The following is a 27,484-nucleotide window of genomic DNA, read 5'->3' as shown; positions in this document are numbered from 1 at the left end:
TTTAAGATTTCTTTGGCTATTAAAAAAATAGCAAATATACAAGCTCCTTGCACGGCACCTATGCTTGTAGATCTGCTATTTTTGAATAGCCAAATAAATATAAAAATGACGGGTTAGTTAATGGGTCAATGAGGACCGATTACAGTATATGAAAGGTTGAAAATGGGTGAAGTGGTCCCAGCATCCGTATTGTGGGGAAAGCTTTCGCGGAAAAAAAATAATGTGGAGTGAAAACCGAAAAAACACTAGTGTAAAGCCCTGAGGGACTCCGGTCAACCATATAGGGTTTAAGTGGTTAAAAGGTTAGAGAAACACTGAGCTAATGAACTGCGTTGCAGCTCGTCGTTCCTGTCTCTCTCTCTCCACTGTAGCGTCTAGTGAATGCCTTGAAGAACACGTTGGAACACGGCCGTGCAGACGGCAACCACAGCCATGACAGCCTGCTGCAGCTGTAATGTGAAACATCAAGGACAAATAATTACCGTCTGCCCAATACTGTATATATGGTCGTTGTCGGGCGGAAACGACAGTTGAAAACTGTTACTTTTTTTCAGAAAATTTAACAAAAAGAAGCTGTGTTCCAAATGGATCCAATGGAGTTATTATTTAGTCTCAAGGTCTTGTTAATAACTTTTAATTGGTTCAATATTCATAAAACCCAAAGACACACTTAACCACTTTCACTTTCACTACATTTTTGTTTTCTTTTTTCAAAAATAGCAGCTCTACAAGCTCACAGCAACGCATCACTTGTAGCTTGTAGATCGCAATTATTTCTACTTTTGTGTGACACTGTAGTATGACAAAGTAGGGCATTAATTGACCAAATATCGGTCAAAACATTGGTAATTGATGGGCTAGGACTGTCCGAAATCGGCATGGGACCAAAAAAATCGGGCTCTATAAATAACGTTTAAGTGGGAGCGACAGATGTGCTTACATGTAACACTCTCTCTGTCTGGATCAGGTGCGGTTCCGAGGCCTGCTGTTCTACCACGAGGGTTGGCCCCTCTGCATCCACGAGAAGGTGGTCCTGCAGCTCGCCCCTCTGCACAAAGTGCGACTGAAGCAAGGAGACTTCTACCTGCAGATCGTCCCCTTGGGCCGCAAGGCCGCCAAGCTGGTGATAAAATGCCTGTCGGCCACCGGGCAGGCCATCGCCGAGATCCCCGTCGCGGAGAGCATGTACGGCAGCGTCTTCACCGCCGACTTCCTGCAGAATGTGACGCGTGAGCGCAACCTGCACCCGCTACAGAACTGCCTGCTCACCACCGGCACGGCGGTGTACAGGACGCCGTGGAAGAACGTGGTCAACCCTTTGTTTGTCACCAGCACGGTGGACGCCATTATGCAGGCGCGCCACAGCGGGGGCGGCTTCAGGGGCCACCTGAGCACCTGCAGCACCAGCGGCTCCACGGGGACCCTCGACAGCCACCGCAGCTCCAGGGAGTCTCTGCACTCCCAGGGAGCCGATTCCATCTTCTCCGATCCCCCGACCCCCGGCGGGGACCCGGCCAGCACTCGGGCCCCACAGGATTCTGGACTCAAACCGATGGAGGGCCATAACCTCAGAGCGGCCGAAACGGCCGCATCTAGCACTAAAACAGACCGAGCCGCCAGAGACAATGGGTCGGGACACGGGCAGGAGGACAGGGGCGGGAGGGAGAGGGGGTCGGTGTCCAAGACCCTGTCCTTCAGCACGGACCTGAGTAACCCGGGCCCTCGGCGACGCCACCCCAGGGACTCGGTAGCGTTTGAGACCAAGAGACTGTTCAGGAAGTCGTACATGGAGGCCCTGCAGAACCCCATGCATCTGGGCTCCAGCTCCGAGTCCATCCTGGAGGAGGGCCCAGAGCACGGCACGGGCACCAGGGAGGCGGCGGTGACGTTGGGCAGCGTCCCTGACGCCCGTAACTCCCCAAGGGAGCACATATCCCGCAGGCTGGGGACCAGGGGCTGGCTGAGCGGAGACGACTCCGCTCGGCCCAGCACGCCCTTGCTCTACCTGCAGAGGGGGCTGCGCAGCGCCGAAAGGCGGGCCGAAAGGCGCTCCAAGTCCCTGGAGAGGACTAACAAGGCGGGCCAGGTCAAAGGTCACAGAGAACGCTCCTCCTCTGGGGGCTCGGTCAACATCTCCCCCAAGAAGCTGATGAACGGCTACACTCTGCGCTTTGGGAAGCTGGAGCTGGAGACGGCCTTCCCCGGTTCTGAGAGGAGAAGCAGCCGAGAGGAGTCAGGTTTGTAGAGATGCACTACAGCTCAACCTGGTGCCATTAGCCTACATTATACAAAAGCGCACTAATCACTACAAATTGCTTAACTTCATTGAAATGACTTGTGTATATACTGTAGCACATCGCTATTACAGTCATTAGAGTTAAGTTGCTTAGGGAAAAAGAAAGTATTTATGATTTTCTCATCATAAAACAAGGCTTTGTTGCAACAAGCGTACCTTGGCAGGGTAATATGAGATGATGTTATGATTCAGCCACAGTTAGAGGAAAACAAACAAACTGTTGATACCGAGTAAGTTCAGAGTGAAAGTTGAGAAATTGTCTCAACTTTCACTCTGAACTTACTCAGTATCAACAGTTTGTTTGTTTTCCTCTAACTGGCTGAATCATAACAGCCTTGAGCACATCGTCTTCCACGTATCAAATACGACCTTAGGGCCTGAAAATCTGCTTTCATTCCAAAACAGTTTGAGAATGGCAATTTATCAATATGCACCAGTTTGTGATTATATACTGTATATGATTGGTGAGGTTAGTCAGTCAGTGGGCTGGGGTTGGACTCATGAGTTGATGTCAGGAGACAGCTCATAATTGCCAAGCGCTTGCTTTATCACTGGTGACAGATTAGCTTTTTTCATAGCCCATAGCCCCGTAGTGTGTTTTTTGGCTCGTACTGGGGACACGTATGGCCCTACCCTGGAAACGGGCAACTTTTTTAAACCCCAGGCGTGGTTCAGAATCAGAAAGCTGACTCCTGTTTTCTTTACTACTGTGACTGAGTTTTTGCTTTTTGCTTCGCGTCAGTCTGTACAGGTAGCTCTGGAAAAAGTACCAATGAGAAAGTGTTGCTGGGGGAAATCACACTATTTTATTAAGCGCAGCCTCTTCCGGGTATTGTGATGAGAAGAGCTTATTTAAACCTCTCAAAGAGTACCGGACAGTACCCATTCTAAATATAAATCCATTCTGCATTTTAAGAGATCACTTCGCCAGTCGTGCAGTAAAGATACAGTAGTGTATTAACAAACAAAAAAAAGGATTACCTCAGTGTGGATTGTGTTTCAGCTCTTGCAAAGCAGGTTTCCCACACAGAGGACTTAAGAGAGTGATCACAAAAGATCCTGTGACCGACCTGAGAGACCCCAGTATCCCACAGTGACATGGCCTGGAGTGAGGTGGACCTTCTTCTAGTGTGAACAGGGCTGGGGGTCTGGCGGCATCGGGTCCCAGACAGATGGGTTGCCTCGTTTACAAAAGGTTCCATTGTGAAACATTGAGGCGCTTGGGGATGAAGGCAGAAGCCTTTCAAATTCTACCTGTGTTTGTGCGGAAATACTAGATCCAGCCTGCACTGATTCACACTTTGCTCTGGAGAAGAGAAATACTCAGGGTTTTAACCAGTTTCAAACTGGCGTTCCTATTTTGAGCATGTCATTATAGGCATGATTTATTTTTATTTTTATGCCACACAACACTGTCGTGCGGCAATGTATAAATCAGGCATAAGTGGTTAAGAAGGACAGAATTGCAGCCTGCATGCAGACCCATGATGCCAGACTGCAAACATTGTAAATGCAAAACCTCTGTGATTTCATCTATGTTTGCCTGCTATCAATAAAATGCAGGGCATAGCAATCCATGCTGAAACAGTTCTGGCCTCTCATTGGCGGTTTAGAACGGTGTCTAAGATGGTATACAAAACAGGCTTTCACATGGCACAATGAACAGGAGGCTTTGCCCTACATTTGTCGCTTCCTCTGAAAACAAAGCAACTTAGGAAGCATGCAGCAAACAGCGGCCCGCGCAGTCACACAGGAAATGCATTGACTTTTTGAAGACAATAGAGGTTGAGCTCAACCTATTGGCGGGGGTAACTGTCACAGAACAGGCCAGGACAATACAGGAGGCCAGGCAGAGACGGTTTGAAAAGAAAACACCCAGGAGGGTGTCTGTCAAATACTGAGCCATAGAATGCAGTCTCTCTGCACACTCCCAGTCCCAACGGTCCAATGTCACCACCAGAAAAGTCTAGAAGATGACTTCATACATCAAACCCTGGCATGTATACAAATACATTTTAATGATATTTTTAGAAAAGGAAGCTTCCTGATGATCATCTCTGCCAGGCTGAGATCTTGCATTCGGTCATGCCTGTGTCTGGCTGTGTCTGCCTGCAGCTGATCTCGCAAACTTCTATGTTGATCAGTGTCATATTTCTTGTGCTTACTGAATATTTTTCAAGTCAAATCCATCCTGCCCTTCTATGGAGTGGAGCTAGCCAATCAAACGCAAGCTGTCTGTCTGGTGAATGGGATCTTAACTACTATCCAGTTACAATACTTCTGTCCAGAGAGAGAGAGAGAGAGATGCATTTCAATCACATACAGTAAGACAGACAGATGGAAGGAGGTACGGCAGAACGGCATGCCGCTTACCCGAGATTTGCGCTCGACTCGGCACACCGTTCTACTTGTTTATATTTTTGGATGATCACTTTCAGCTGTATCATTTTGTGTGCAAGTTTAGATCCATGATATGTTTCACTTACACGTTATAGGTACTGGGTTGTTATGCAACTAGCAGGGCCTGTCTTTTCTATACAGTATGGTGCCCTCTTATTTTAGCTCAGACTTTGCTTGTGTCGCCGCCTCCGGATGTACGGCGTACCCCGAAATTCCATTTCATCTTTGCAGTCGCGGAAAATAAATCCTACTGTAAATCAAATTAATTACAATTACTATTGTCTGTTTTTATTGTATACATGTTATGTATGTGAGGACCCCAGGAAGACTAGCGACCACTTTGTGGAAGCTAATGGGGATCCTAATAAAGAATAATAAAGAATAAAGAATGAATAAATGAGTGAAGGCACACTTAGCCAAAACTGCAATTCAAAACATATTTTAAAGATATTGAATTGACCAGCTTTCGTTCACGACTTGAAGGAGGCATAGTTAGAGACTCTTTCATAGATTGTGGAAGATTTGTCTGGTTTGAGAGACGTATACCTGGGCGGTGGCGCAGTCAAGTCTGCGCCTGCGATAGAACAGACAGAAAGATGAAGGGAGTAAACATATTCTGTGTGAAAGCTGGCAGGTTACTGGACTGGCCTCCAGGGTTAGGATGAAGCCAGTAAACAGTGGTACCAGTTGGGAATGTCAGAGGCAGCATTCCTGTAAAACAGAGCCCTGAGGGCTGGTTGTGGAGCAGAGAAGGAGGGCGGAGGAGGACGAGAGACCAAAAGGCTAATAACTCCAGAGTTTTAGCCTGCAGAAGCCACCAATGAGTCACACTGAGCAAAACACCTGGTCTCCGTAATGAGTCAGCGTGAGCTCATTGCCACTAGAACACACCTTGCTCACCGTTAAGTAGCATTGGTCAATGGCATGACTCTGTTAGGTAAGAAAGTGCTGAGGTGAAAGGAAGATTCGACATGATACTGACTGTGTTCAACTACTGTATAGTAGCTGGTATACAGTAAACATTTCAGACAGTAAAGAATGGACCAATTAACCAATAGAGATTCGCCATGCGACAACACTGGACTCTTTTAATGGCTGCCTTGAAAAGACACCTATTCTCTCAGGCTTATGGCAAATAGTTGTTTGTTGTTTTGTTCATTGTTTTCAAGCTATTACTATCATTATTATTATTATTATTATTATTAACAGTACGTAACTAAGCGGCACTCTTTCCTGTTACTCCATCTACGTTATGTCCCCTGCTCAGCTTCATAAATGAATGATTAAATAAATACAAATAGAAGGAACAGTGGAATTCTGTTAAAGAAAAAAGTAATCATGATTAATTCAGTGATGCACAGTACATTTTCATAATACATTGTAATAATCAAATGTTGATCACCCACTCTCCTTTTCAATAATGAGGTAATTAAACAATTAAATACATATTTAATAACAAATTGATTGAAATAATAATATGTAATGATATCATGCTGTAAATAATAATTAATTACTGACTAACCCAGTGTACACAATGACGTTGTTGTCTTGGTTTTCTGCAGGTCAGCATGACGTTGGCAGCAGCGGCGGCGAGACCAGGCGACCCAGCCACAGCGGAGAGGACTCACACACGCCTAAGCCAGCCAATGGGACGGCCATCCAGCCAGCCTCCGTGTCAAGTCCTCCTCCGTCAGACTGGTGCTCACGCCTCCCCACCCTGGCATCACAGGTCAGCCAGGAGCTGCTGGCATCTGGGGCCGTCGTCCTACCCGGTAGGCAATGAGCCAGCAGCGTGACATAGTGTATCAGTCGCCTGTAGGTTTATCCCACAGCTTAGTGTACAGTATGTTCTCATCTTACACACACCTGATAGGGCCGTGTCATACAATATCCTCGCATCATCGTTGAGTTGCGACTGGCACACCATCTTACTTCACTCAAATAAAAAAAACATGGCTGGAATTTCTCAACTGTGGCTGTAAAAGTGAAATGACTCTCCATTATTAATGTATTAATGTATTAATGTATTAATGTATTAATGTATTAATGTATTAATGTATTAATACATTTTTATTTTTTTTTGGGGGGGGAACTATGCACAATATTTATTGCACCAGAAACAGCTCATTTACATCTGCAGTCCCTGGGTGGACGTCACCACAACACAAACAAAACATAAAGCTTTTACACCTACAGGGAGGGATACCAGGTTATCAGTAGACATTATGGTAGTAGGTTTGTCAGTACAAGAGCTGCTGACTTGACCCGTTGCTGGCCTTCTCTTTCTCCAGGAAACAGAGACCGTGGTGGGAGGGCCGTGCTACAGGTGTGCACCAGGGGTAGGGTGTGGACAGGTGAGAGCTGCACAGCCACAGACCTCACCTGTTTACTGGGATACTACTACTCCACGCTACGGTAAGTCACATTTCATGAACTTGCACACCTGACCTGAGTACGGTTCCCAGTTCCAAGTTTTTGGGGAGTTATACACTTTTAAGTATAATCAGCACAATATGAACTCTTAATAATAATTATATTCAGAACTAGACATTGTGAAATTAGACATGGTGCATTCACACCAGACGCGATAAAAATAATTGGCTATCTTGATTCGTGGGAAACTCCACCAGACAAGACAATCTCAATTGAAGCACTATTTGGCTCACTCTGTCGAAAATCACTTGAAAGTTGTTCTACTAAGGCAATTTGCGTCTTGTCTTAAATACAAAATATCGCTCAATGTCACGTCTTACGCTGACTTAATATTGAATCACTCCAGAAAATAGTGACAAATGTAATTCCATTAATGTTTGTGCATTTTTAACTGGTTCAATGTATTTGGCCCCAAGTGAATACAGTTTACTTAAAAACGATATATTTAGTTGACCGGGGTCCCCCAGTGCTCTATACTTGGGTCCGCCCAGTTTTCCCTCTATACCCCAAATCTCTTCCCCCGAAAATAGCCGATCTACAAGCTCACAACATTGCTGTATACTGTCTCTGCTACTGGCTGTCATGTACTAGTGTATTCATTCTGAATTCTGGTTGTAGGAGGGAGAGGCGTGATCAAGGCCTGACTGTCCTCATAGACAGCAGGAGGCAGCAGCCGCGTCCAGCTCTGCTCTCATCCCTGTCTGAACTCCAGGTGAGCCCACACTGGAAAATATGCACAGTAAATTACCTTCCAACATGCCCAAGGAGGCAGGAGCAGGGAACTCTCCCTCTCTCTCTCCTCTCTCTCTCTCTCTCTCTCTCTCTCTCTCTCTCTCTCTCTCTCTCTCTCTCTCTCTCTCTCTCACTGCTGTTGTGTTTTATACCATGAAGCAATGTTTCCCTCGCTGTAATTAATGCTATCCTGACACATTTACCGTTGTTCCTCCTCCGCTGACACAAGTTTGATTACATTTTCAAAGAGGCACTCCTTGCATTTGGAGGGACTATCGCTCCTCCGTGACATTTGTGTGAGAAAGGCTAGCCTCGGGGCACGTGTGGAGAGACTTGTTCTCACTTGTCTTGTTTTTAACCGCACGCTGCATGTCGGGGGTTTGGCTGTCTTCAGCTCTCTAAGCATAGAGACAAGTTATGATGATGACTTACTTACTGATTTAAAGAGTTGTAATTCTGCTCCCCGCAACATGTATGATTCACTTTAAATATGTAGTATGTATTGTTTGGCTGTTTGTGGCCAAATACTGTGTGCATTGTCATTGTATTATATAGTATAATACCTTTATTAGAAGGATAACCCCTTGAGATGTGTCATCTCGTTTTCGAGAGGGTCCTTATGACAAAAATACAGAAAGTACAATAGACAAAACAATGCAACAAATACATCCATGCATACTGTACATAAACAGGACAAAACAAACTTTACAAAACATTTCCACTGATTAGAAAAAATGTGTGTGTGTGTGTGTGTGTGTGTGTGTGTGTGTGTGTGTGTGTGTGTGTGTGTGTGTGTGTGTGTGTGTGTGTGTGTGTGTGTGTGTGTGTGTGTGTGTGTGTGTGTGTGTGTGTGTGTGTGTCTCTTAATTTTCAGGTGTTAATACCAAATGCACTTTACTCCATTCTCTTCCTGGTGGACAAGGACGCAGCCATCAAACCTGAGAGAGAAATCACTTTACAGGTAGTTTGAATTAATTAATTGAATTGCTACTTCACAGTAGTAACGTATGATACTCAGTGAAACTGAGTATCATAAAGTGAAATAATACTCCAGAGAAATGCTGTAATAATACTGTACAGTATATCGCTTCCTGGCGTAACATTCAACCCCAAATTGAGGTATGACGTGTGAGACGAGTTCATAGCTACTGTCATATTTAATAACAGCACCAGTGACAATAACAACAGTTGGGTTTTCACATTCCGCGGTGGCATAACAGCTCAGTGTTCCACCAGGAAGGACACAGTCTGTGATAGGCTGCCGTTGTGGCCATTCTTTGGCCTGTCCTTGAACCATCTGCGATGGGAGAAGCAGCCATCCTCCTATCAGGTCACGGTGTATAGAGAGTATCTAAACCTTTTCCCATTCTTCAGTGTTGTTTATCAGTTGCAATCATTTTGAGTCAACAGCTGTTGTTTGTTCAGTGTTGATACAGAGCTAAAACTTACTCACTCTTAACTACTAACCCTGATAAAATCCCATGAAGCACTACTGGACTATTATTAGCATAAGAAGATATTACAATATGCTATTAGGTTTTTGTTTGGTTTATATTACTCTTAGTCTTTTCATAATCAAATCACATTTTCGGGACAATGGGTTTTCTAAGTCATTTGCATTTTCCTTTATTGAGATAGCACAGGACTCTGTTGGCTCTGATCACAGGCCAGGAAGGGCCTTAACCATTACATCATCACTAGACCCAGGAATGGGTGTTGCTGTAAAAGAGTATCCATGCTCAGTTGACTTTCAGTGGATTAAAAATGGCTTAACCACTTTAGAAATAACAAAAAAGAAAGAAAGAAATCGATTTTTGAACTTCTTTGAAAATGTGGAAAAAGGAAACAAACTGTCCATCTTAAAAGCTCACAGTGTGTCACATTGCGATGCGTTGTGAGGTTGTTGATCTCTTTTTTCTGAAAATATTTGTTATTTATATATATATATTATATATTTTTTCAATGCTATTTTTTCGTTTTTTAATTTTTTTCCCGATAATATGCCCAAAATAGGGATGCCAGGGTTAAAGTGGTTAAGCTTAATTTACTGTATACTCCATCGATCGCACAAGGTTGTCGCGATGCAATGCATTGTTAGCTTCTTTCTGTCAAGTGACACTACTACCCATACTACGGAGTAGAAATTCGGCTTTAAAATGGCTACGGATCAGAGCATAATGGCTGTGTGTCTGTGTTGTTTCTAGACGGAGCTGTTCACCTCCCTGAAGGCCCTACTGAAGCACATTGACTCCACTCAACTCACAACAGAATTGGACGGCACTTTCCACTACGACCACAGTCACTGGATCCACTTCAGACAGGTACCGCTCACCTCTACCTGTGGAACTGGGCCCAATCAGCGATAGAAACTGGGCCCAAATGGAAGTGGGCCCAAACCGTGATACATACATAAACAAACGGCCACCACAAAAATAAGACGGGCCTAATAACGGCTTGGCTCCCATGTGGATCTCGGAGTTTGTGCGACGTATGATTTTTTTTCTGCCAGGGACCCCCAGAAGAGAAGATTTATGTAAAAAGAATAATCTAATTATTCAAACGTTTCCAAACATTTTCGATATTTTTCAAAATGTTTCAAAAATAGCAGATGTCTGTGAGCTTGTAGATCTGCCATTTTTTAATAGCCAACATATAAATGGATAAAGTGGTTAAAATGTTTTAAAAATGTTTGTGGTGACCACTGATCTATGACGTATCTATGACGTATGACTCATTAAGAGACATGCGCCATAGCAGGATGATGCAACCGCCCTTTGCATTATGAAATTGAAGTTATATATATATATTTCAAAAAATATAACGTGAGAAAAAGATTATCCCCAGTCAAACAGACGATGTCGTAGGATGATGTAGATGTAGGTTGTAGATTTGTTTGTAATGGTAATGTTTATAAACGTTGGGAGTAAAATGGATTCACCTAATCATTAGATGCATCAATTTAACTCCAGTGTTTATTTTAGATCTAAAATAGATTTTGATTTATGATGGGGGTAAGAAAGTTCCAAATAGTATATTTTCCATCTACAAATCAAACCGTTTAAGAATGTATGTGAATATAACCCTAATTTATATGTTTAGAAAAGTCAGGATTGGGCCTTTATGTATACATTACACATTCTATGTAAAGTATTAACATAGTGTATGCAAAAGTAACCTGTTGAATTCCTCATTCCACATTGCATTCCTACGATGTGAATCTTGTTTGTGAATGCTTTCTCCATCACTTAATCTCTAGTACATTATTAATCCATTAAGACCGGGAAAGCATCGGTGTCATTTTAGATTTCTTTGGCTATTAAAAAAATAGCAGATATACAGGCTCATAGCACGGCACAGAGTGCTCACGCTATGAGCTTGTAGATCTGCTATTTTAAAAAAATCTAGAACATTTGTGCCAATCTTTAAATATATATACCGGTAATTTTTTTAAAGAGAACATTTGTACTCAAATCTTTGCTTCTGGGGATTCTACAAATGTCTTCTAAATCCAAACAGTTTTTTGAAAAAACGTATGTTGCTATAATATCAGTGGTTCTCAAAAATTTCATGTCAAGGACCCTCAAAATGATGTGTATTTGGCCACAGACCCCCATCTACCAACCCAAAATATTTTTTTCCAGGGACCCCCCAGAAGCAAAGATTTGAGTTACAAATGTTCGCTTTAAAAAATAATATATATTCAAAGATTTTCTCACATTTTCACGATTTTTCAAATTGAGCAGATATACAAGCTCGCATGAGCTTGTAAATCTGCTATTTTTGAAAAGCCAAAGAAATCTAAAATGACACAGATGCTTTCCCGGTCTTAATGGCTTAATCTTACATGCTGTTCTTTTTACGTTTTTTTACTTAACGGTTCTCTTTCTCTCCGTATGTCTTTCTCTCTCTCTCTCTCTCTCTCTCTCTCTCTCTCTCTCTCTCTCTCTCTCTCTCTCTCTCGTGTTTTCAGAAAATCGAGCCGTTTGCCAGCAGTTGCAATGCGGCCGTCTCCTCCCTCCAGGAGTCTATCAGCTCGCTGAGCAACAGTGGCAACCTGGAAACCTCCAAGGTCAGAGCCTCTGATGTATGCTTCTCTGACTTCACTGACACACAATGGCTTTCCCGCAGGATGTCTTTTCCTCTCGCTACATATCGTCGCTGCAGTTTTTTTTCGTAAATTAACCCCCCCTACTACTTGATCATATAGGCTACTACAGCGTCACACAAAAGTAGCAAAAGTAGCTTGAAATGCGACGCAGAGCGACACGTTTTGAGCTACTTTTGCTGTTTTTGAATTTGAATCCTGAAAAGTTACAGTTTTGGACATATGAGGTTTCCACCCGACAGAGATGATATCTTGACTGTAGTAAAATAGTTTGTTTTCATTGCTAGCCTCTACTTCCATGGTCTCTGTGCTACCTTAGTGATTGAACTGTGGCGTTTTCCTTTCCAATAAAACATCATTTTGTAAAAGTTACATGTTGTCTGTGATTTGGGTCATCTTTTTTCACACATTAGTTTTTTGTAAAACATTTATAAATCCAAAAACTAATGTGTGATAAATATCACCTAATTGCTTTAGAAATGACTAAAGGTGTTAATTCCAGTGTGTGTGTGTGTGTGTGTGTGTGTGTGTGTGTGTGTGTGTGTGTGTTTGTGTGTGTGTGCGTGTGCGTGTGTGCGTGTGTGCGTGTGTGTGCGTGTGTGCGCGTGTTTAACATAGGTAGTATCTGAGGTGATGGAACAGCAGAAGAGTCTGATGAGGTTGGTGCTGGAGGACACCCGTCTGAACCGGCTGAGACTGGAGGGAGGGACGGTGCTGGCCCGTATTAGGAAGGAAGAGCCCTGTGAGAATGACATCTACAGGTACTGCAAGAGGACGAGTACTTCATTTAAAACCAGTCAGGGATGGAAAGAGACGCTATGTTACAGAACAGTGGTTCCCTAACTTTTGTGGATCAGGGCCCTCTTGAAAATCTTGAAATATTCAAAGATTTGCAAAAATTGAAAAAAAAAATCAGATCTATAAGCTCATAGCGTGGCACTCGGTGCTGTTCTATGAGGCACATTTTCACAGTTTTAATGAAAACAATACCATGTCATTTTTTTGATCGTAGATCTGCTATTTTTGAAACATCCTGAAAATGTGCTAATATATATGAATATATATGAATATAATCTTTGAATATATATATTTTTAAGCGAACATTTGTCAAATATTTTGTTCCAGGGACCCCCCAGAAGCAAAGATTTGAGTAACAAATGTTCGCTTAAAAATATATATATTTCAAAGATTTGCAAATATTTTCAAGATTTTTCAAAAATAACAGATCTACAAACTTGTAGCGCTATGAGCTTGTATATCTGCTATTTTTGAATAGCCAAAGTGTAAAATAATGGTTATAGCTCAAATCTAAAATGGCTTTCCCGGATTGAATGGGTTAATTTTGTGTGTGTTTTTTCCCATGATTTCATTTTTCATGAATCCAGGGACGCTGTGGACATGGTGCATGCGTTGTACAATCAGGTGGATGAAGAGGTCCATAAACTTGTGATTCTTTCCAACAAGTCCCAGAAACACTTGGAGAGTCTATTGGATGTCCGCAGGTTCGAGGAGCAAACACAGCAGGTAGGTTTCACCTTTATGTCAGTCTGAACATACAGTATTACTTACATTACATTAGTAGGTTTTTCAAATGATCCAATGAAGAGAGCAGAGATATTACATTAAACCATTCATCCATCCGGGAAGGCATCTATGTCATTTTAGATTTCTTTGGCTATTCAAAAATAGCAGATATACAAGCTCGTAGCGCGGCACCGAGTGCTGCGCTATGAGCTTGTAGATCTGCAAAAAAAAAAAAAAACGTGAAAATGTGTCTATCTTTGAATATATACTTTTTAAAGCGAACATCTGTCATTTGTCAAATGTTCATTTGTCAAACATTTGACAAATGTCTTCTAAATACTAACAGTTTTTTTGAAAAAACATTGTTGCTATATCAGTGGTGCTCAAAACCTTTTCATGTCAAGGACCCCCAAAATTATATGTATTTAGCCGCGGACCCCCATCTCAAAAGATTTAGTTCCAGGGACCGCCAGAAGTAAAGACTAGAGTTAAAAATGTTGTCAAAAGTTCAAGATTTTCCAAAAATAGCAGATCTACAAGCTCATAGCTCGGCATTCGGTGCCGCACTATGAGCTTGTATATCTGCTATTTTTGAATAGCCAAATACATCTAAAATGACAGAGATGTGTTCCCAGGTTGAATGGGTTTAGACGTTAGATTACATCAGTGGCTCAGGAGGTAGAGTGGCCCGTTTGGGAATTGGAAGGTTTCTGGTTTGATCCCCGGCTCCCCCCGGGTTAATGTCAAAGTGTCCTTGAGCAAAACACTGAACCCCTACGTGCACACTGCCCCCGATGAGCAGGATGGTGTCTTGTATGATTAGAAGGCGAGGGATTTTGTTTTTGCTCCTGTGGGTCAGTCTGTCCGTCTGTCCATTCGTCTGTGAACAGCTAATCTCGGGCACCGGTCGAGCATCGGTGTGAAACTTTGCACACACACTCCCGGAAGACCAAAGAAGAACCTCCACCCCAAAATGTTTCTAATCGGCCTGTTATAGTGCCACCATGAGGCCCATTATTGCAAAAAAAAAGTTTTTGCTACTACTCCTATAGATTTTGTCCAAACCTCACGCAAATCAGTACCCATTATCTGTGCAGTCATGTGATCAAGACGTGTCTGTCAGAGTTTTCATATTCCATTCCGATAACAATAATAATCACATTTAAATAAACATTACTCAAACCTAATATTATAAATACCTAGAAGTACATCTGGAGCAAACCAACTGCAAAAAAAACAAACAAAAAAAAACAGCCTTGACCTCTTCTAATCCAGCTCTTTACAATTTAAACTAAACAATATAACTGATAGACTTACGGTCCACAGGTAAACTATTCCAGGACACGGCCCCTGTGTACAGGACTGAGTTCTGCCCACTGTTAGTCTTGAACTTGGAAGGAACTACATGAGTGGGCGCTCCCTCTTGTAGCATGCCCATGCATACTATTGACCCTGGTGAAGTACTGTGTAGATTGCCAGATACTTTGGCACTGCATTGCTGATTATTCTGTGGGTACATTGGGTCCATTGCAACACAGGTTCTTTTTTTTCCATTTCCTGAAAAGTGACGGCGTTGGACATGGAGCTTCTTGGCAACCAACAGACTGGTTGTTACGGGCGGCACACCGGTGTGAATGTGTGCAGTCATATGAGTGTGAAGCAGGACGTTGCTGTGAAAAAGCCTCAATGCTCAGTCAAATTCTCTCTCTCTCTCTCTCTCTCTCTCTCTCTCTCTCTCTCTCTCTCTCTCCCCTCTCTCTCCCTCCCTCCAGATTAAGCTGTGGTTCAGCGTAGAGGGGGAGAAGCAGCTGGTGTCTCTGGACTCCCTGACTATGTCTGTCTCTACAGTGAAGGACATGAGACAGAGCCTGGACCAGTTCCTGGAGGAGTCTGTGGTAAATATGCCCACACATGCTGTAGTGTCATTGCTGTTGGCTCCTGTCTCTGGGCAGCACACGGATGCCTGCTGTCAAAAAAGTGCCCATATATATTCATTTTAGATCTACATATCAGGTTGAAAACCCCCCTTTCCCTTTGCCTTCACAGCACCAGCAGAGGATTGGACTTCAGCTAGTGAAAGAGTCTCCAGAGTCGCTCCCCAGTTCAGCCCTGCTGGACTTTAAACAGCACCTGGGCACCATACTGGGCCAAGTGGAGAGGCGGAAAGCCCAGCTGGACATCCTCAGCAATCTATATGAGTTCTACGACTCGGTATGTATCCAGTTGAGGTGCAGACAATTTCATGCAGAAGCCTGATTTATAGCCTGTTGGCTATTCAAAAATAGCAGATCTACAAGCTCACAGCGCGTCACTTCGTGCCGCGCTGCGAGTTTGTAGATCTACAATTTTTTAGCATGTTTGACAAATCTTGAAAGTTTGAGAGCTACTGATTTAGAAGGCATTTGTAGAACCGGCCTCAGGTCTTAATGGGTTCAGCCTTCAGTTATGTGGAGGTGTCATGGTGCATGAAGGCTAATGCTGCATTCACACTAGCGGCGACAAAGCAACAGGCTTATTATAGGTATAACTAAAACCTACGTGATAAGTAACGAAAGCTAAAATTAACAAAATATTTGTGTTAACTTAAAGCTGCACTATGTAACTTTTCCCTTCTCCCCCGGAATTGAACCCGGTTTCTTGCGCAAGTGCTTAATGTTTTACCATTGAGCTAATAGAGCCGGCCTACTTGTTCAGGGAGTAAATTGAATCTTGACCTTCAGGTCGAAATTCGTGGTAGATCCTGTGTCTAGGTCAGACATGACCTTTGACACGATCTAAATGTCTCAATAGAAGAGCAGGGAGACAAAATACAACCACCGTAAAAACTAGCGACCCACTTTACTAAACTAGCGACCCACTTTAAAAACTAATTCAAACTAACTGAAATTGAAAAACATTATGTCCAAACTAATGTTTAAAAACTATAATAACCTTGCAGGCGACCAGTCATTTTCAATGGAAGCCAGCAACATGAAGATACAAACTGATGTGTGATGAGCTACAAAGAAATGTTGAGCTGACTGCAACTTTTTTTCATGCCTCCAATGACGCAGTGAAGTGTCAGTCAATCATGTTTTTGTTTCACATTACATTACATTACATTACATTACAGTCATTTAGCAGACGCTTTTATCCAAAGCGACTTACAATAAGTGCATTCAACATAGGTAGGGAACGAAACTACTAATCACCAGAAGTCTTAAGTGCATTTCCTGCATAAACAAGCAACCAAGAGTATACCTAGCGCTAAGGTAAAAGTGCAATATATCAGCTACCTACTTTCTTAAACAGATGAGACAAAATAGCAAAATCAAATGGGCACAAGCTAAAACAAATAAGTGTATTGACTAAACAAGATCCAATAAAACAATACAAAAATAAAATAAAACAAGAGTTCGTACAACTAGTTAACAACAAGTAGGCCAGGCAAAGAGGAAGGGTAGTGTTTCCTGAAGAGGTGGGTTTTCAGCCTGCGGCGAAAGATGGGCAGTGACTCTGCTGTCCTGACATCAGTGGGAAGTTCATTCCACCACTGTGGGGCCAGAACAGAAAAAAGTCGTGACCGTGTCGATCGACCAGAAGGACCCATTTCCACTCCCCTTCTCTCTCCCCACAATTCCTGCTCCGTCCGTTCGTAAATGGAATAAAACCTCTTTGTTGCTGTAACCCACTTCCCTGTGCTATTTAACCCTACCTTTTTCATGTGCTCATTGCACTCAGCAGCAATGAAGCTGGCCGCGTTTGGTCGTTTTGTCGTTTTTTTGTCGCTAGTGTGAACGCAGCATCAGTAATACTTTGACAACAAAAATGACACATTTTCAACTGAACAAAAGTGTAATTTTTTCAGTTCAACATAGAATATTTTAACTGAAATATTTATACTGTCACGTACAGAGCATTAACTGCAGTACTGTTCATCTGAGTCTCAGCCATGGGTATATATAATATTTTTGAAACATTTTAACAACAGAAATCTCGCATGGGGGTCCCTGGTACAGCATCTTTTCAGATGGTGGTCCTAAATATTATTATACATATTATAAATACATATTAATTTGGTGGTCCTTGACATGAAAAGGTTTGAGTAGCACTGTTCTAAGCAGACCTCCTGTCTCCTCCTCCAGGCCAGACAGTGGATGCAGCACTGCCAGGATTACTTCCGCCAGCTGAACCTGGACAGTGACGGCGTCAGCCTCCCACCCACCGTGATGCAAATCCTCCAAGACTATCACACCGAGGCCTCCAAGTTCTCTGTGGACAACTTCAGCACCCTCAACGAGAAGGTGCTGTCCCTGGACAGTCCCCGGCAGCTGCAGCAGTGGAACTCGCTGTGGCTCGAGTGCCAGAGGACCAAGCAGCAGCTGGAGGAGACGTTAGCTAAAGCGGTCGCGGCGGAAGAAGGAGAAGTCTCCTCAGACCCCACCACGGCAGACGGGCTGAGCACAGAAAAGTGCGCCGCTAACGGAGTTTCTTCTTTACTCGATGTGGCTGTTTATACCAACGGGCCGGCGGCACCGCTGGACTACGAGGACGGCAAGCCGGACCCCGACGGGCCGTTCTCCAAGAGTCCCTCCAGCTCCATCTCCTCTGCCTCCCACTTCCCCTTCCCTCCGGACTGCGACGTCAAATTCCGACAGAGCCCGTCCCTGTTCGACGACACGGACAGCGACTGCACCATCGACTCGTCCGTCACCTCGCACTCTGAGCCGGTCTACTCGTCCGGCGCGGCGCGGCACCGCAAGCAGCCGCTGAAGAAGATCATGAAGAAGACAATGAGCTACGAGCTGAGCCCGAGGGACGGCGGCACCGGCGGTGCCGGTCACCTGGACGCCGGCCATCAAGGCTACACGGGCGTGTACATCAAGGGCTTGGAGGTCACCAACAACGTGTCGGTGGAGAAGAAGCTGCAGAGGCCCGACATCCTGAGCCCCGCGTTGGGACGGAGCCGCAGCATGTCCACGCCCTCCAGGACGCACGGCAGACACTCCGACGGAGATGGAAAGAAACAGAGCAGGTGGGGGCGGGGCGGGGCCGTCCTGGGGGCTCAGACAGTTCAGTGCATGTGTGAACTGTGCGCTTGTCCCTGAGCTCATTCAGTGAAGTAACTTGGTTTGGGTTCAACCCTCTTTTTAAAAGATTACCCAGATTACCCAAATTTGAGCGATTTTGTGCATACCACATAGACACAGACCTAGACAATGACGTTATGGGTTCATAGTCTGGCTGTCACTCCCGAGTACTAGTCTACGACAAAGCACATACGAGTACTACACAGAAAAAGTGAAGAATAAATGATTCAGCAACACATGGATCACGTTAATCAGTGTAGAAACAATGCCTTGTGCAAAGAGGAGTTCAACATGGCCATTAGCTTACATTACAAAACTGGGTAATGTAAGCCACAATTAAGCAACACTGTATAATATATCTTCATCACAACATTGCATAATAATGTATTAATTAAAGGATTTCTTGGATCCAGGCTTTGAATGTTCCACGATCCCTTTTTATTCTTCTTGATTCCATACATTTTCCCCTGATTATTTGATTTATCTTTGTCAATTAAGACCATAGATCTATGGTTACATAATTTTTTTAAAGTACAAAATGATGGTAATTGCTAACACAACTTATCTGAACCGCAACCTCATTAATATCCTGATATGTTTACCCGCCAGTCAAAAACATAACTCATTTTGTATTATGAAACATATTGCTTGTAATCAAGTAAGAATTTCATTGTACTTTACCTTGACCAAAGACAAGCATTCACGCAAAGTTAAGTTAAATATCACATATCTTCTAAAAACGTTTCACATTTTTGTACAATATCTTTTTTTTGCACAACAGCAAAGTCCAGCACATCATGGACGAGATGATCGCCACTGAGAGAGATTACGTGCGGTCGCTCAGCTACATCATCGAGCACTACTTCCCTGAGATGCAGCGGCTGGACCTGCCGCAGGACCTGCGGGGGAAGCGCAGCACCATTTTTGGGAACGTGGAGAAGCTGTGTGACTTCCACAGCCAGTACTTCCTGAAGGAGCTGGAGTCGTGCGCTCACGCCCCGCTGTCCGTCAGCAGCTGCTTCCTGAGACACGTGAGTTGTGAAATGCAGTACACGCCTGTGTCTCTCTCTGTGTCTCACGCCTGTGTCTCTCTCTGTGGTGGGCCAGAGATATTGGTGTTAAACTGTGTCAAAAGGCGTTAAAAGTTGTTACACACTCAACAGACTACAGCTGACAATCAGTTGATGGCACTGTTATGCGCTTGTTTGAGAGGAAATATATCTCCTATGGGCTCCTATGGGCGAATACATGAATGAACTAGAATAATTAGCTACTCGGAGAACAGGTCTCTGCCAGGGCAGGTAGGTTATTGTGGTCCAGCAATGTTTCGCGGCAATCGGACGCTGCGTTCATGATTTGAGGCATTTTGTTCCAAACAGACCACTCCGTATCTGTATTACGAACAGATACGTTTTGATCACATGACTATAGAGATGTGTACCAATTGGCGTGATGTTTGGACAAAATCTGTAGGAGTAATATCAAATTGTTTTGTGTGCAAACATTTGCCTCCTGGTGGCGCTATAACAGGCCGGTGTGAAAAATCTGGGCCTTCCTTGGCCTCCAGGGAGTGTGCGTGCAAAGTTTCACACCGATCGGTCAGTGCCGGAGATTAGCAGCTCACCGACAGACGGACATACGATAGATGACGACAGCAAGATGACAAAGCTGTGTTTTATTCATATTTGTGTCTAAATGTATTATTACTACTGAATATACCTAATTGATTGATTGAATACTTTATTAACAGTTTTCAAAAGGTACAGTTATAAAATAATGCTAAAAGGATAACACAGAAAGCCCCGAGGGCTTGTTTCCATTGTGGTCCTGTGTATTATCCTGGGTAGAATCACCCAACAAATCTCCTCACCTATGGGATTTAAAACCATATAGAGAGAATGACATATCGGGGTTAATGAGTTCCCACATAAACACCCAGACAGTCCCAGGCGGTTCCCTGAGGCTGCAGACTTGACAGCCCAAGCAGAGCACTTGAAACCCTTTGACTCCCAGCTTTCAGTTAGAGAGATATTTACATGTGTTCAACTGTCACCACTTTTCTCAAAACACCCCCCCCCCCAAACCACACTATTGTCATTTGACTGTTCCTGAATTCCACCGCATATTACCTCACTGGACCTCAAAGTCAGGCTGGACAAACTAGCACGAGGAGAATGGAGAATACATGACTCTGCCTCCATGCCACCCTCTCTCATCGACCCACCAGCTGAATGGTTCACAGTGTGTGTGACAGAGCATGCCGAAATGTGTGTGTGTACCTTTTACTGTAGTCTGTGTTGTAACTTGTTATTCTTGTGTGCAGGAGGATCAGTTTGGAATGTATGCTCTGTACAGCAAGAATAAGCCGCAGTCAGATGCCCTGCTCAGCAGCCATGGGAACGAGTTCTTTAAGGTGCGTCTGTGAAATGGCTCTGGTTTACATTTCAAGCCCGACTGTGTGACAGCTTCCAGGATCATCTGTCCTATAGCTGGAGCATCAGATGCAATCAGTGATGGAAAAAGTACATTTTTTACTGAAGTAAAGGGATCAATCCTGCAATGTACTCCGTTACAAGTAAAAGTCCGGAATTCTAAATTTACTTGAGTAAAAATACAAAAGTGTTGGTATCAAATTGTACTTAAAGTACCAAAAGTAAAAGTACCCATTAATGCAGAATGTCCCGTTTTACAAGGTATAAAATGTGTTAAAATCTGTTGAAAATAGCAGATCTACAAGCAACGCGTTGTGAGCTTGTAGATCGGCTATTTTCAAATAGCCAAAGTTTAAATAGGGCTGAAGTGGTTAATGTGTGTTTTGTAATAATAATCAAAATCTACAAAGTAACTAGTAACTAAAGTTTTCAAATAATTGTAGTGGAGTAAAAGTACAATATTTGTCTCTGAAATGTGATGGAGTAGAAGTAAAAGTACTGACAATTAGTAATACTCCAGTAAAGTAAAAGTACTTGAGTAAATGTACTTAGTTACTTTACACCACTGGATGCAATCCATGTGAAATACAGAATAAATAAATCACTGGCACATAATGAAACGGAAGGGAGAAGTGCATGGTTCTGATGGCTCGTACGACAGGTGCTCTTTAATGGGGCAGGTCAAAGTAAAACAATATATTGCTTTATTAAAATAACAGCTCAGGCAATCAAGCAGAATTGTGTTGATTTTGAAACCTGTCTTTGTCATTTGCTTAAGTAGTGGATGGTTCACAATGAAAATGTGATTGATTATCCAATCAGTTACCTGTTGGTATACATCCATAATACCAACCCGATCTCCAGAGATTACCGTAACATTGCACGGAACGAGTGCACTTCATTCCGTGGATAGCCGCCTCGGAACTCCCGAATTGCGTGCATATGGTACGGCGCTCCCTTTGTGACAAAACCATTTCGGAGGCGCGCAGTCACAGGCGAACTGTCACCCCGTGAAGGACCACCGAGGGAGCTAAGGCGACCGAGTTGCCGTCCTGAACGGTGGGACGTTCGCCTGTGCCTACTCAGCGCCGTTTGAGTTATGTACCGATAGGCACAGAATCGTAATTTTTTTTGTGGGGACTGCTCTGCTTCCGGGTTTTTCCGGGTTGCGACTGGTTACGCCCACCGTGGGACTCGCCGTACATATGCACGCAATTCGGGAGTTCCGAGGCGGCTATCCACGGAATGAAGTGCACTCGTTCCGTGCAATGTTACGGTAATCTCTGGAGATCAGGCTGCATAATACATACGTAGGCACAGGCCACATGATGGATCCCAAATATTTAATAAATGAATGAATAATTTCAATACATTTAATTTCTTCAAAACCCTTATCACATTTCTCTCTCTAAAAAAAAAACGAATCGATAGAATAATTGCTATGAAATATATTCGCAGCTCAGCTACTAATAGAAATCCCTTCTCTCTCTCTCTCCCTCTCCCGTCCGCCAGAACAAGCAAATGGAGCTGGGAGACAAGATGGACGTGGCGTCCTACCTGCTGAAGCCCATCCAGAGGATGAGTAAGTTCGCGCTGCTGTTGAAGGACCTCATCAAGGAGTGCAGCCAATCACAGGAGCAGGAGCTCGGTGACCTCCGCACCGCAGAGGAGATGGTCAAGTTTCAGCTTCGCCATGGCAACGACCTGCTGGCCATGGACGCCATCCAGGGCTGTGATGTACGTACAGTAAGACACACACACACGCACACACAATCAAATTCCCCTTATATGACGGGCAATTGTATGCATCTTTACGCCCCATTTCACTTTCATAGCGCTACCTGCAGAAATCAAAGACAGACAGACAGACAGTGACAGTGGAAGAGAGAATGGGGCGGAGGTTTACCGACCCTCACGTCTGTGCTATCAGAAACATTCTGATACGTTCTGATACGTTTCATGTCCAAATATCTAGACAGGGATGTTGGTGACACAACGTCGACATAGTCTCATTCCCTTTCATTGTCAAGTACTATGTGCAGTTTAACCCAGTGTTAAATAGAGGAATATTCTATTCTATAATGTATCTGTGCCTTACTTGATTGACAACACAAAGTGATGGTGCCGGTTTAAAACTGATTGCGTCCACCTTAGGGAACATTTATCATCCTCCCAAAAGGCTGAATGTCATGTAGGATTGTTATGGCATGTCTCTGTGCAATGGCATGAAGGCAATCATCATTAACTCTAGTGTTGTATGTGTTGTACAGTGAGGGTCAAGGCCATTGTTCTCTCTGACGCATGTATGCGCCCCTCGTTTCCTCCCTAGGTGAACCTGAAAGAGCAGGGTCAACTCCGCTGTCAGGATGAGTTCATTGTCTGGTGTGGCCGCAGGAAATACCTTCGCCACGTCTTCTTGTTTGAAGACCTCATCCTCTTCAGCAAGACCAAAAAGATCGAGGGAGGATATGACTTTTACATCTACAAACAGTCTTTCAAGGTGAGAATGTTGGTATAAACAAAAGAGGTTCCTATTTTATGTCCACTTTTCTGAACGCTGAATGATCTTTTTCTCAAACGCTACCATTTGTGTATTTGAAGTACATTTTCTCTCCTCTCCTCTCCTCTCCTCAGACGGCAGAGATAGGCATGACAGAGAACGTGGGCGACAGCGGCCTGCGTTTTGAGATCTGGTTCCGTCGGAGGAAGTCTCAGGACACGTTCATCCTCCAGGCCAGTTCTGCGGAGGTGAAGGCTGTGTGGACCGCCATTATTGGAAAGATCCTCTGGAGGCAGGCGCTCAGAAACAGGGGTGAGAAATATCTTCAGTTCCTACTGCACATCATAATGTTAGTTTCACTGTTATTTTTTTTGACAGTTGCTTCCAATTGACAAGGAAAGTAAGAATTGAAACAATGTGAGCAATGAAAATCAAACACTAAACTTATTTCATATAAAAAATAACAGTTGGATGTTGTGTATTTTACTGGCCTCGGTGCCTTTTTAGCTCAAGACCCAAAGTAGAAATTAGACGTTTGCCAGGACCCAAACTAGTGAAGATAGCAGATCTACAAGCTCACTTTTAGATTTTCTTCTGAAACGTTTTTTTTAAATTTATTTTTATGGAAATTATTTGATTTCTTTTATTTTATGTATGAAATACTTTTGAAAAATGTTTGAATAGTTTTTAATTGCTGTAAAGGTTGTGATTTTTTCTGTATAAACTTTTAAAAATCTTTTGAAATAATCTAAGTTAATGTAGGAAACGGAAAAAAAGGGTTCCCAGTATTTGGGAAACAGTGCATTAAAGGATACATGTGTTTCTGTACTGCAGAGGTACGCATGCAGGAGATGGTTTCCATGGGGATCGGTAGTAAACCCTTCATGGACATCAAGCCCAGCGATGCAGCCATCAGTGACAGAGCCATCGACTACATCATGAAGGGCTCGGGTAAGCCAGTGGTTCCCACACATTTTCATTGTCAAGGGCTGCCAAATTGAAATGCATGTGGCCACGGACTCCAATCTGTCTGTTACAGTAATGCCCCCCAACGATCTCTGTCTGTGGGATCTCTCTCTTTCTGATTGTCTTTCTAATATTTTTACGTTTTCCTTAAAGCAAAATCATGATTATCCATCTATCTATTACTAGTCTGTGAGATCTGGTTCTGTTTATCCATCATCCTAACCGTAATCTTGACAGCGACTGATCTAACACATTCTAATGCTAGCCATAAACTTTAAACAGACCCTTGTGATACTAAGCAAAATAGCCATCCTCACGAGGATGACTTTTGTGTCTTTGTTGGGAAGAATTTTGCCTCACCACACACAGGTAGAAGATTATGGTGATACAATGTAGCAAAGAGTAATATTAAAACCACACAGGCCAAATGTCATGTCATGTCATCCAGATCTAATCAGTTCCTTTCTCATCTCATTTATTTTAACTGACCCTCTAACCACAGTGAAGAGATTTGCAAATCACATTACCTCTCTTTCATTGGGAACCAGGAATTCTCTAAATAAAAGGGATTCATAATGACTTCCGGTAACTACCACAGGAATTTTCGAAACAAAATCCAACCACTTCAACCAGCGGTTGGAAAGCCAAACAGGTTATGAGATGTTCTGTCAGGGTTGTGGGCAAAAAGGACAATTTTAATGGTGGAATGCTGTGTCATTTACATAACATACTGAGTCATGACTGGAGCGGCTGAAAACCTCCTCTCTAAACAGCTTAAGTGACTCTCATTGCCCCTAGTCTCGCGAGCCAGAGTGTTTCCTCCCACAATTTTCAAATGCTTCCGTCATACAGTCTGGAGCGCGGAAGCTCTGAAAATGATGCGATGAAGCAGATGTGACGCCTCCTCCCCGCTTCCGTTTCGTCTTTACAGTCGTGCAAATTTGTCCTAATATAAATCAAAATCATCTAAGCATAATTATATAGCTTGCTGCTTAGCAGAAATGGAAATTAAAAAAATATAATGTACTGTAAAGATATTTTAAAATGTATTTTTGTGAACGGAAATGACAGCGGACAGCTTCCTGTCTCTGCTTTCGGGAGGGAGGTGTAGTTCCAGACTCTATATAGCATTTGGAGATTGTGGAATAGTTGTCTGGCTACGCAAGACATTCCCCCCAAATAATCGTTTTATGTCAATCAACCACACAAGAAGCCAGGGTGAGTGATGTAACGTTGGCTTCCTGTGTGATTCAGCTTTCTTTTTCCTTTTTTTCCACTGCTCTCCACTGTGAGGTGTTTATGATATACTAATGACACTCTGGTGTCTCTATTTTTTTTTCTTTCTGCTTTGACACAGAGTGTCGAACCCGAGCGTCCATCGCCGTGTCCTCGTTCGACCACTCCGCCTCGTTCAAGAGGCCGCACTCCACCATCTCCAACAGCAGCACCTCGTCCTCCAGCAGCCAGTCGTCTTCCTCCCTGCTGGGCTCGCTCAACCTCCACCTCTACTCCTCGCCCTCCCACCCTCACCCTCACCCCTACCCGGCGGGCAGCGTGCCCTCCTTCGCCCACTGGCCCTACGACTGCATCGAGGAGGACGAGCTGGAGCACGACCCTGGGAGCCAGCCTTCCATGAGTGAGTGACTGACCTCACGCAGTGACTCTCAAACCTTTTTCATTTGGAGGACCCCCTGTGGTTGATGCGTATTAGGCCACAGACCCCCATCTGAGACAATTTGTTGTCTCTGGATCTCCAATCTACGCAAAAAGAAATTCAGTGATAATTTAACTCTGAGATTGTACAAATGGAACCGCGAGGGTCCATTTGATTCCATGTGTCTCAGAGTTACAGACCTGCAAGGGTCCATTGACTGTGTTGTCGAGTCAAGTTGCATCGCCATTGTTAGCTTGTAGATCTGTTCTGGTTGGCAAGCGACACGTCATATAAACTTTAACCACTTACAGGGAACATGTTTGGGGTCATTTTAACGTCTACTTACTAGACATTAAAAAGACCCCAAACATGTTGGAAAGTGAAATATCCCTATTAAACCCTATTTACTTAATTGACCGGAGTCTATACTAGGCCCCTTCCTTTTTTCCCTCTAGTCTACACCAAATGTCTTTGCCAGAAATAGGCAATATACAAGCTCACAACGCTGCGAATTGCGACACTTTGCGGGCTTGTAGAATCTATCTATCTATCTTTGCAGAATGTTTGCCCACAGATTAGGGACGCTAGGAGTCATGCCATCTTCACGAATGATAGCCTCAGACATTCACATTCTAACCCACAGTTTGCTGTCGTTTGTGTGACAGTTACAGAGAGACACAGTCCAGTGACAGACAGTGTGTATGTGTGACAGTTACAGAGAGCTCAGAGACGTCCAGTGACAGTGTGACGGGGATGAGTGCCATGTCGGCTCCCGGGCATCCCGCTATCGCTTTGGACGCCTACAACAATAACAACAACAACGACTCCTCCCCGTCTTTCCTGTGTGACCCCTCCCCACCCTCCACCTCCACCCCCTCCTCCTCCACGGCCCCTCCTCCCCTGTTCCCGGAGAACCAGGACCTCCAACCCCAAGGCACAAAGTTCATCACAGCAGTAAGTATTTTATTGTTCAACTATTATAGATCAGCGCTTCCCAAACATTGGGTCGGGATCCATGTTTAGGTTTGTGGAACCATTTTTATGGGGCGCGGGTAAATGTCCCTTTTTTTTTTTTACGTTTCCTACAATTTTTTTTTATAATTATTTCAATTTTAAAATGTAATCATAAATACAAATACAAAACATTTTCCAGTTTTTTTTTCTTTAAGAATAACAAAAATATCTACAAGCTCCCACAACATGTCGCATTGCGAAGCCTTGTGAGCTTGTACATCGGCTATTTTCACTATTAAATTGGACTTACGTGATTAATTCATAATGTATTTTTGTACGTCCCAGGGAGACATCTTCTTTGGGTCTTGGGTGAAAAAGAGCAACAGGGAAACAGGATTTTTTGAAAGTTTGGAAATTTC

At 43.6% G+C, this 27,484-nt stretch overlaps 2 protein-coding genes across 3 annotated transcripts in view; one reads left to right on the top strand and one right to left on the bottom strand.

Annotated features, from left to right (window-relative positions):
- The window catches only part of plekhg6 (pleckstrin homology domain containing, family G (with RhoGef domain) member 6), a 343,569-nt gene that overhangs the window by 91,445 nt on the left and 224,640 nt on the right, over positions 1–27,484 (bottom strand). The window lies entirely within an intron of this gene.
- The window catches only part of plekhg4b (pleckstrin homology domain containing, family G (with RhoGef domain) member 4B), a 45,080-nt gene that overhangs the window by 12,439 nt on the left and 5,157 nt on the right, over positions 1–27,484 (top strand). For both annotated transcript variants that reach the window (XM_080425410.1, XM_080425411.1), the window contains exons 3-22: positions 968–2,237; positions 6,259–6,468; positions 6,988–7,111; positions 7,748–7,841; positions 8,736–8,822; positions 10,066–10,182; positions 11,832–11,930; positions 12,585–12,727; positions 13,352–13,490; positions 15,263–15,385; positions 15,537–15,701; positions 17,615–18,504; positions 19,341–19,590; positions 20,883–20,972; positions 22,504–22,728; positions 23,321–23,491; positions 23,626–23,803; positions 24,326–24,442; positions 25,815–26,093; positions 26,824–27,065. In XM_080425410.1, coding sequence (XP_080281536.1) covers positions 968–2,237; positions 6,259–6,468; positions 6,988–7,111; positions 7,748–7,841; positions 8,736–8,822; positions 10,066–10,182; positions 11,832–11,930; positions 12,585–12,727; positions 13,352–13,490; positions 15,263–15,385; positions 15,537–15,701; positions 17,615–18,504; positions 19,341–19,590; positions 20,883–20,972; positions 22,504–22,728; positions 23,321–23,491; positions 23,626–23,803; positions 24,326–24,442; positions 25,815–26,093; positions 26,824–27,065 — 5,013 coding nt within the window. The remainder of the gene's footprint in view (positions 1–967; positions 2,238–6,258; positions 6,469–6,987; positions 7,112–7,747; positions 7,842–8,735; positions 8,823–10,065; positions 10,183–11,831; positions 11,931–12,584; positions 12,728–13,351; positions 13,491–15,262; positions 15,386–15,536; positions 15,702–17,614; positions 18,505–19,340; positions 19,591–20,882; positions 20,973–22,503; positions 22,729–23,320; positions 23,492–23,625; positions 23,804–24,325; positions 24,443–25,814; positions 26,094–26,823; positions 27,066–27,484) is intronic.

The sequence above is a fragment of the Gymnoscopelus braueri genome (genome assembly GCF_963280865.1).
Source record: "Gymnoscopelus braueri genome assembly, chromosome: 4".
Taxonomy (NCBI): domain Eukaryota; kingdom Metazoa; phylum Chordata; class Actinopteri; order Myctophiformes; family Myctophidae; genus Gymnoscopelus; species Gymnoscopelus braueri.
The sequence above is the reverse complement of the archived record's forward strand: the minus strand, read 5'-3'. Positions and strand labels throughout refer to the sequence as shown.